Here is a 10,408-nt window from a genome sequence, read left to right as displayed (position 1 = left end):
GGTGCAGCAGCCACATATTTGGATTTCTTGTGAAATGTTATTTCAAAATTATATTACACGTATTTCTTCCGTAAATTTCACGAATTTGAGAGATCTAAATTAGAATAGCACCAGGATAACTGCACCCATGTTGTTCAATATCCTGAGATAGTTCCATTTAATAAAAGTACAAAATTGATGAATTCCTATGCACATCCTACTGATATTGATACCAGGCGCTATATTGTTAAATTGCAGACCTCTTTTAAAAAAATTTTAAAAAGCATACTTTCCCTCACCTGATGTCTCTTAAATCGAAATCTTACGAATTTTCTTTCGGAAATAGAGTGTGCTCTAAACAAGAAAAATCTCATAGAATTGTTCAGAACATAGGAAATGACATGCGATCTGATGCCATACACGGCGGTGAGATTTTGTCTCTAGGAAAAATTGTAAGAGATTTCCTAGAATTTATCCTATAGTGTATAGCAGGCCTAATTGTAGTGATACTTATCTAAAAAAAATTTCAAAATAAAGTCCTTTTTTTTCCAGTTTCTAATAACTTTGTTTCTACTTGTTCGAAATATGTCCTATAATGATAATAGCATTGGATATTAAGGTACTTTCGATATGTGTTACGTGTCAGTTTCAGTTTGGTTATTACTGTTGTAAGACCCTCCAAAATTTGGTTGTTTTTCGATGTTTTGTGATACGGTAGCGTTCTTAGTTTGCAACACTGTAAAACGAATGTTGCATTGTAAGTTTTCACTTAATATTTAGATTTGATGTATATAATAACCGACACAGTGCCATTATAACTATGTTGAGTTGGCAATGCTGTGGTACCACAGAGTATGTCAAACAATATCCCCCTGCCGATATTTGTGTGATACATTATTTCAGCGTTTTTGTCTTTTACTTCAAAGTTATAAGGATATATCAAGATAAATGGTCCATCCTGTTTAATAATAATAATAATAATAATAATAATAATAATAATAATAATAATAATAATAATAATAATAATAATAATAAAATGCTGATTTTAGATTGAGAGGTTCACACAGGAACGATCTACTAAATCTCCTTTGGTGTCTGACAACCTGTGAAAAAGATGAGCATATATTTAGTGGGTTTTCCGTAGGTTTAGTGTCAAGTTAAGAAATAATTCACATTATGCGAAAGCGGAAAGAAATTTCATAGAAATAGCTTAAGAAAGGTTAAGTTTTCCCCTAGTTCGGGAGGCAGAGGAAGAGAAGTCTAGAAGGTTTTGCCCTGCAAATAAGTCCATACAGTAGCTGGAATCCAACATAAGGAGATGAGTCTAAAAATAGGCTTTTATATGAAACTATTGTTAATTTATTTTTTACTTTTACGCTTCTGCCCTTTAGGCTAAAAGAGACGATGGGAAATGAACTATGAAAGGATAATACTCAATCCCCATATCCTGGGCGGGATTCCAACCCATGGCAGTCAGATCTTGCGATCGTCAGCCTAATGCCTTAAATCGCACAACCATGCCAGCGAATCAAAACTGTTTTTATTGAATGACAATTTTGACAAGAAACGAGACTGCTTTACAACATAACTGAATTTTAAATCTTCCTTATTATATAACATTAATATCTTATATCTCTGTGTACAAAATTGAGAATCATCTTCTATTTCATACAAACAAATGGAAATGGAATATTTTTATTCCGATTAGATACAAAGATTAACGTAACGTCTAAGTTAAATTCAATGAACTAGTCTTTCATTGGCGTGTCGAATATATGAGTTAGTTATAATACATATAATTGCTTATTCCAGGAAAAGCGAATATATTATGGCCGGGATTGTCTGCTCCTATCATCCGAGGACGAGAACTAATCGAGATGCAACAATTACCCGAGGATCCAGACCGTCAAAGTAAACTGGTAAAAATGCGAGACCAAATGGGTATCTTTAGACCGCTTCGACTTTCCCCTATCGAGCGAGGATGGTCAGGTACTAAGATGCCAGGACGAAGTATTGGTCCTCCTGATCCGGTTGGTGATGGTAAGATTTAATGTGTTTTACTTAGATAGGAAGTAAACTATTTGATAATAAGAGTGAACAAGTTCTACCTGCTGTTCTTTCTTTCATAGGCAGTGTGCAGTAATTTAAGGTGTCACACACAAGTTAGCAACGTAAAACAATATTCATACAGATGGCTTGTCCAAACAATGAAATAGGCATAGTAGCTCAGTAGTAGAACGCTTGCCTCAGGTATGTGAAGTCTCTGGTTCGATCCCAGACCAAGTAAGTTTGTGGTGGACAACATCGTGTCCGTGGATTTTCTTTGGGGACTCCCGTTTCCACCCACATTCTCATTCCAGCGATTCTTCTATCGTCATTCACTTGTCTTAAGTTAGCTTAAAGGGCATAATCGTGGAATGTTGAACTGAAAATTTCATTTCATTTCACACAATGAAGTAGGCTACGATAGTCCGTCGAAAACTTGTGCGATTAAGTGTTGTATTTTCAAGTGTTTTTTGGGGGGAAGATCTATTGATGTTGGGTTTTTACGAATTTCTAGATCACTGAAATCATTTATTATGATATTCGAGTTTTTATTTCCTGTTCATTATTTACTTTTGATTTTTGTTCAGATAAAGGAATCATAAGATATACTTACCTAATAAATAAAATAAACATTTGTTGATTTGTGTTCACGTGGTTATTGACTTTATCGAATATTTGAACCACTTCCTTTACTGTGGCGTTTTCAGAACGTTTGAAAAGAATTGGTTATAATTTGTATTCAGGTCAGTGTTTTCTCATAAATTGAAATATAAGTTAGGTACATAATGAAAAGAAGAGGAAATTGTGAAGGTGTAACAGACTTATACTTACCTGTAAGTAGAAGATACTACCCTGAAGATGGCCACAGTTAAGGAAGGGATTGAAATATTGAACAAGTCAATAATCACGCAACACAGAAGGCAACAAAGTTTTATTTTATATATACCAGGAGAGGCCAGAAAAGGTTATTACTTTACCATGATACAGATTAACAGTTTGTACAAGATAGGTTAGCACCTCAATGTGTGCTAATTTGTTACATCCAGAAAACTAGGCGGCAGCAGCATGTTAGTATACAAAATTGAATACCGAACTATGATAATGCTCTTCTATTTTCAAGGAAAATTGGCACAAACGGTACATGAGTAAATGGCAGCTGTGGATGATGAGAAATGCCCATCTTATGACACAGTGGAACGCTGGAATAGAGAATTGGAATTTGGTTACATATATCTACAGGATGACCCAAGAGAAAGTCGTTTATCAACGGCTACAGATTCAAGCATGGTGACAAAAATTGAATAGCTAGCACTTGAAGATCGACGTGTGACTATTAATTGTTTAACTAGGAAAGTGAACGTTAAAATGGGATCTGTTCACACCATATTATATGACATCATATGAACGAAGTGAAACAAAGTGGATTCTCCTATTATTGACTCCTTTTCAAAACTGCAACATGTGCAATGTATACAAACCATTTTAGGTGTACTATACTACAAGGACAAGGATGCTTTTGTAAACAGATTAGCAACTATGGATGAATGTAGGGTGTATCAATTTGACCTTGAATCAAAGAAATTAGTAAAACATGAAAACATAATACCTCATATCCCCATTCCCAAAAAGACTAAACTGCAGCATTCATGTGGCAAAGTTATGTCTGTATTTTGGATCCGTAAAGATGTGATCTTGACTAATGACTTACGAAAAGGAACTTTATGTTGCTGCAAGCGGACAATGCCCGTCACACCGAGCAGCAAAAGCACTCACCTTTGTGTGCCAATCTGGCTACAAACCTTTGTCCTATTCATCATATTCAGCCGATCTGGTTTCTTCTGATTGTTTCCTGTTTCCAAATATGAAGAAACACTTGCGGGGTAGGCCTTTTGCGGGCAGTGAGGAGGCCATTAATGTGATAGAAGCCAGATTTGCTTCCAACTCGAGACTTCTATGTAGTTGTTACTAGCGGACTGATTCATAGTTGTGAGAAATAAAAGACAATACGAAGTGGGTGTGTAGAGAAGGACGCGTTCGTGAACTAAATCGCAGATTAACTGAGGGTAAGAACTTCCTGGCCTCTCCTCGTATGGTACAATATGCGTAAAATGAAATTTGATATATATTTTTTGTTATTTTAAAGTTACTTCTTGCCTCTTCAAAAATACAAACGCATTTATTTCATGCTTTAATCTCTGAAAATATTTTTAAAATTAACCGAAATATTTATATGAATGAGTGTCTTACAGATTAAGTCAATGAGATTAAGAGTCTTGTTCAAAGAATCAGTTAAGTACGACTTTACTACATGATTGTCTTTAAGGTTCTGTCATCTAAGTACGTGGATGATAGGGTACCTGAGCTAAATCTGATATTGCTTTCACTTACTTGTACAGGGCTTCTTTATACCTTCTTATCAGTTCAACCTTTAAGTCTTTGTTTTATTTTCTGCATATAGTTTGATATTGCCATATGGAACTGCAAAACTTTGTCCTTAATACCTAAAGCATATTGCATTTATAACAAGTTAATGGTCGTAAGGAATGTATTTGAAGCTTGCTTTTTCATCTTATATTTTCAGAGCCTGGGTGTTCTCTTCTGCTATATTTCGAGGTAGACTGGAGAATTTTGCTGCTATTTTGTTGTTCTTTCCTTTACTTCTTACATTGTTGATTTTTAAAATTATTTTTATTTTTATCTGCATGTTCCCTGATGACAGACATTTTTATATATCTGCTATATTTCACAGACTAATCGGTCTTCTTCCGGCAGCAGCATCAGGCCCGCAACCAGCCACAGAGGTTTGGGGGGACCAAGTCATTAAGCATTCTCTTACCAATAGCTATTTTTTTTATAACAGCATTTTGTGTTAAGGTCTGGGGGGGCCACGAAAGGTTTCTGGGGGCCAGGCCTTCCCTAGCTCCTCTCTGGTTGCGGGCCTGAGCAGCATGCTGCAAATTTTACCTATTTTTATCTTCCTTACATGTGTAATTCTTTGAAAATTTGATCTCTTCTATATAGATTTTTTAAATGTTAATTTTGTTTCGAATTAACCCTTTCGTGGGCGAATTTTTCTACAAGGGATGGGAAAATATTTCCTCTATGCTCCCCAGCACACACTCAAAACAAACAAAGAAAATCATTTCTCGAGTGCAATTATCATTTCCATAGTAAAAAGACTTATGGCTAATGGGAATATTACTTCCCAGTGCAGCAAGTAAAAGCACACCTAGGCTCCCTTGGCGTGAAGTATGCTTCCCATTGCCCGTAAAAGGGTATCTTTTTCTTTTCTTTTTCTGAGTTTGACAGAAGGATTTTTGGTTACAAATATAAGGAGATAAGAACATTAGTAGGTAAAATTCGCAACTTGTTAGAACCAGAAGAAGATTGATTAGTCTGTAAAATATAGCAGATGATTGTTCACAAATATCTGTCCTTACAATACGTGGAAGTGAGTGTAAAAAATAAAAGTATTCTACTGTCTGTCGTACGTATAAATCTTATATTCTCATATCTACCTAGTTTATGTTATTTTATTTTATTTTATTTCAAGTTTAAGATAACACCAATTTTAGCGATTGACAATGTAAGGAGAAAATGGGTGTGTATAGAAGACAATCAAATTTACCTGAGGATGGAACGTGGATGTCTCGAAATATCGCAGAAGAAAATGCACAGGCTTCTAAAATCATAGAATTAAAAGTATTAATATGCGTTCCTTGCGAGCTTTAATTTATAAATACATTATGCTTAAGGAACTCAGAGCAAAGTTTTGTAGTCCCATATAGCAATATCAAACGTATATTAGCAAATAAATAAGAGAATGAAAGTGAACAGAAAAGACAGGAAAAAGCACAAGTAAGAGGAAGCAATGCCAGGTAAGTGGCGCTAACTAGATTTCAGGCCTAGTGAGTTCGTAGTATTATGTATCGTTTCCTTGGGTTTTCTGGGGGCTGCTCTCTTATTTTCCTTCATTATCTCCATTCTACCAATCCGTGTATTATCGTTCACTTGACTCTTAATAATTTACCCTAAAGTACACAAAATTATAACATTAAAACTTAGAATTATATTCCATTTAGTTTCACAAGGACTCCGAAAATATGTTATTTGCTTTATTTAGATTTCCTGTAATTATTTATATATTTAATTTTACATTTGAGTCTGCACTAGTGAAGCCATTATTGATGTATTATCTTATTGGTATATTACGCATTATTAACAGTTTTTTTTTTTTTTTTTTTTTTTTAATTTACTGTAATTTATAATCTTTTTCTTTCGTTTATTTCAGAGACGTTTGAGGCTTTTGATACAAAGGTTTTGGAGGTTAGTTTACATTTTGCTCTGAACTGTTTCATGCTTTAAATTATTTAGATACTAAAATTGTAAGTAAACTTGAACATACAACATATATAATATTGAATTTATTGAAACCCAGATATCTATGCACTGGAAAGATGAAGAACTGCTCAACTAATCACTCAAATAAAGCAATGTTCATAGTGTATATATATATATATATATATATATATATATATATATATATATATGTAATGCTTTTTTTTTCTGGCGGTACGCGGTACGGGCACTTTTATTCTGAAGTTTTATAAAATGCATATCATTTCATTTCATTTTGTAAATATAAAAATAAAAATAGCAAAACATTTTAAAAGTCTGAAACAAGATTTTCCAAGTATTGGCCAGAAAATCCTGGGTTGACATTTAGCAGTCAAATTTCTCTTAAATGAAAAATATTGTGGTTTCCGCGAGTATTTTCAAGAAAATCAAGTCTTGGGAACATACTGCTTCCTCTAAAGTACGCTTTTGGCTCAGTGGTAGAGCGTTCACCTCTGGTGTGTGGGGTCCCTGTTTTGATCCCAGTTCGCTCCAAGTGGACTTGGTGGTGGACAAACGCAGTGTTCGTGGGTTTTGTCGGGGTTCTCCCGTTTCCTCCCACTTTCTTCATTCCACCATTTCATTCATTTCTCATCATCTCCGTCTCCTTTAGCCCATACGGCATAACTGTAAGATGTAAAACTAAAAGATTTCACTTCATTTTTCTAAAGTACATTCTTCCAGCAAATGCGAAAGTGGGTTCTCTCAGATGTGTCTTATAGTAACCTAATCTAGGCCATCTTCGCTAATACACACTGCTCTGGTGCTCTGATTCATTAAGATAGATCTCTCACCGTCTCTCATACAACAATTTAACTTATGGATGCTCCGAGGTCGTCATTCTGCAGTTATTACTAGTAACAAGGAGCGATTTAGAGACATCGGGGATATGTCAGAGGATGTGTTTGAAGTGTTAAAGTTCGCCGTAATAACAAATTCATAGTGAGTGCCGGCGCACTTTTCCAGTATATATATATATATAAACCAAACATTATCAATTAAATGTAAATGCCTTAGTTTTCAGTGCTTCCCATGACTACCAGCAAACGATATTCATTAATTTATTTCTCTGTTTGTCTTTTTCACATTTGAGAGACATATTTTCCAACAGCAATTGGTTCTCCCAGTCAGAGATTAAATGCAACAATCCACGCAGAAATAATTTATTCCAGGAACTTTACTGTCGAAAAAGTAAAAGACAATTGATTTCCCTGGATTGACACTGCTTGCATGAGCGTAGTAAATGTGGCATAAAATGTTGGCTCTTCTGTTCCAGCGTACTGAGATGAACCCCTTCTTCAAAATTATTGATAACAAACAGTCTACGAGATCAACATACACTGGAGTCACTATTACGAATCATCATCAGTGACAGCAAATGGAAAGAATTTGGTGTGGTCATTTTATCTATAGTATAATTGTAAACTTCTCTGTTGGATTTTATATTTATTTACCGGCGAGCGTCCCCTACATACTAGCAAATGTTCACGTGTGTTATTGCGCTCCCTGTCAGTTCTCTATTTAAAGTTACGCAGTTGAATATCATTATCATCTGGTGTATCATGAAGCTCCATACCAAATGATTTAATCCCAATGTAATGTTTAAAATTTGTACAAGTGAATCAGATTTCTGTTTTGTGTCCAAAGTCGTCGTTTACCAAAGTTCGTATCGTTATGTCTAACTGCATGAGAGAAACATATAATAATAGTAAAATTTTCCATTAATACGAATTTACGTACACTTTTTTTTTTTTTTTTTTTTTTTTTTCATTTTGCGTCCTATGGAATAGCTTCACGGAATCAATGGGTGATAAGTAATAATAGTAGCGTGTAACCATTCGAAAGAAATTATTATCTGTGAAAGAATTAGCCCTTTTTATTTGTGAAAGAATTAGCCAAATTCATTGACTTGTTTCTGAGGTTGCTTTGGACAAATCCACTAGTAAGTTTCCTTATTGCGAATTAAAGTTATCCTTCATTTTTGAAAAAGCAAATCTTTATTATAAGTACATGATGCCTTTACAGCATACTTAACAACCATCTCATCATTTACTTTCTTATGCCTCTAATTAAAGTTTAATAACAGGTTTGCCCTATATATGTTTGTTCGAAATGCCGATTAGAGATTTTTTTTCCCGAAAATTTGGCCAAGTCCAAAGCTCAATTTTGATGATTTACATCAGTGGTTGCCAAACTTATTAAGTTTCTGAGCTACCGTACCGTTTTTAAATCCTACTATGAGCTGCCAACCAAAAGAACTACCAACTTTTTTTTTTTTTTTTAATCTTACATGTGCAATAAACAAATGGCACACTTATCAAGGTTAGCCAACCGAAGCGTTAACGTGATCCACTGAAAATGTCCCCGCGAGCTATTAGTAGTTCGCGATCGACGGTTTGGCGATCACTGGTGTACAACATGAGACACGCCGTGGTATTTGGTATCCAGATTAAGCTCGTCAAGATTTATTACCATGCCAAGTTTAGTCAAGATTGGATTAAATTCATCGGTCGTGTACATTATATATACTACTCATATGATTTTTTTTAAAAGAAAAGGTAAAGAAGGACGATAAATAGATTCATCACGTCCGTACTTACAATATGCTATTAGATTTAAGAAGAATAAATCTTCTTCTAGTTACTGATTGTACAAGCTTTAGAGAAAACTATAGGCATGGTTTTATATCCTTATATTCAATAGCTCAAATGACAAAAGAACTATCTTTTAGGTTCCCTTGTAGCTAAATGGTTAGCACTTCCGCACTTGGCGCGGAGGCCTGCCATTAAACTGTAGACTCAAGCCTTGATATTAAAAACAGAAAATAAAAACCAATTTCTTACAGAATATACGAGGGGAAGTCCGAAAATAAGTTTCCCTTCTCGTTTTCCGCAGGAAATCGAACAGTAATGGAGGAAACAAGACAAGCGGTTGTACGCGCAACACACCCAAACACAAGTGGGTATTGTTCGCCCGCGATCCTGCAGATGGCGCCGTCGCAGCGCCTGCACAAAGCGGAGACGAGTCTCTCAGTCTGAGCCTTTTAGCTATGGAGAAAAGACGCGTATCGATGTGGTGGTGGTCAAAGGAGGAAGTGCGACCGGTTGTCCGCTATGAATGGGCATGTGGCATATCCCATCAAAACCGCGTCGTGGAAGTGACATCTGGTGTTCTGTTGTTGGATGACAATGCGAGACCACATTCAGCAATGGCAACGCAAAACCATTATACAACTCTTGGGTGGGAGCACCTTGCCCATCCGCCATACAGTCCTGATTTCGCACCCAGTGACTTCCATTTGTTTACGGCTTTGAAGAAGACTCTCGGCGGCAGGCGCTTTGAAAGCAATGCTGAAGTCAGAAGGTTCGCAGACTGTTTTCCCGACGCTTTTCCCGTACGCAGAACTGAAATTTTCCTGGAAGAGTTTTTGAAGTTTATAGACCGGTATGAAAAAAATGTCTTAATGTACGTGGTACTTACATGGAAAAATAAAGGTGTGTCTGATCTTTAATGTCACATGCTATTTTTGCTTGTGCATCCCCACTGTCCACAGTCGCTGAAGAAACATATTCGGGTTCCCCCTCGTAATTTCTTTGTTAGATTGGCTAAACGATTTATTTATTATAGCGAAACCTGTCTAAATTGGCTACCCTCAATTTCTAAGAAAATGGTCCAACTTGAAAGAGTCATAAAAGCATAAGCAGATGCCATCTAGTTCCCGAGAAGTTTGACCAGCTTGAGTAAATGACCAAATTACTTAAGATGACCAACTTTACAGGTTTTACACCATCTCTTTTTAAACGTAATCAAACTAGATCACTCTGTTCATTCTTTGGTGTAACAAAATTTCATCATTTAATAATTTTTAAGAAATATAAGTATATCATTTTCGTTTTAGTGGAATGACATCTCCTATTATTAATAATATGCTATGAAATCTTCGTGATATTGTGATCATTATATTGAAAACAATCTAAAAGGTATTTAT

General features: G+C 35.4%; 1 protein-coding gene across 2 annotated transcripts in view; it reads left to right on the top strand.

Annotated features, from left to right (window-relative positions):
* Positions 1-10,408, top strand: part of mRpS5 (mitochondrial ribosomal protein S5) — a 43,532-nt gene that overhangs the window by 11,627 nt on the left and 21,497 nt on the right. For both annotated transcript variants that reach the window (XM_081730824.1, XM_081730823.1), the window contains 2 exons: positions 1,792-2,019; positions 6,317-6,351. In XM_081730824.1, coding sequence (XP_081586950.1) covers positions 1,792-2,019; positions 6,317-6,351 — 263 coding nt within the window. The remainder of the gene's footprint in view (positions 1-1,791; positions 2,020-6,316; positions 6,352-10,408) is intronic.

Source organism: Thermobia domestica, chromosome 11 (genome assembly GCF_964235325.1).
Source record: "Thermobia domestica chromosome 11, izTheDome1.hap1.1, whole genome shotgun sequence".
Lineage (NCBI taxonomy): Eukaryota > Metazoa > Arthropoda > Insecta > Zygentoma > Lepismatidae > Thermobia > Thermobia domestica.
The sequence above is the reverse complement of the archived record's forward strand: the minus strand, read 5'-3'. Positions and strand labels throughout refer to the sequence as shown.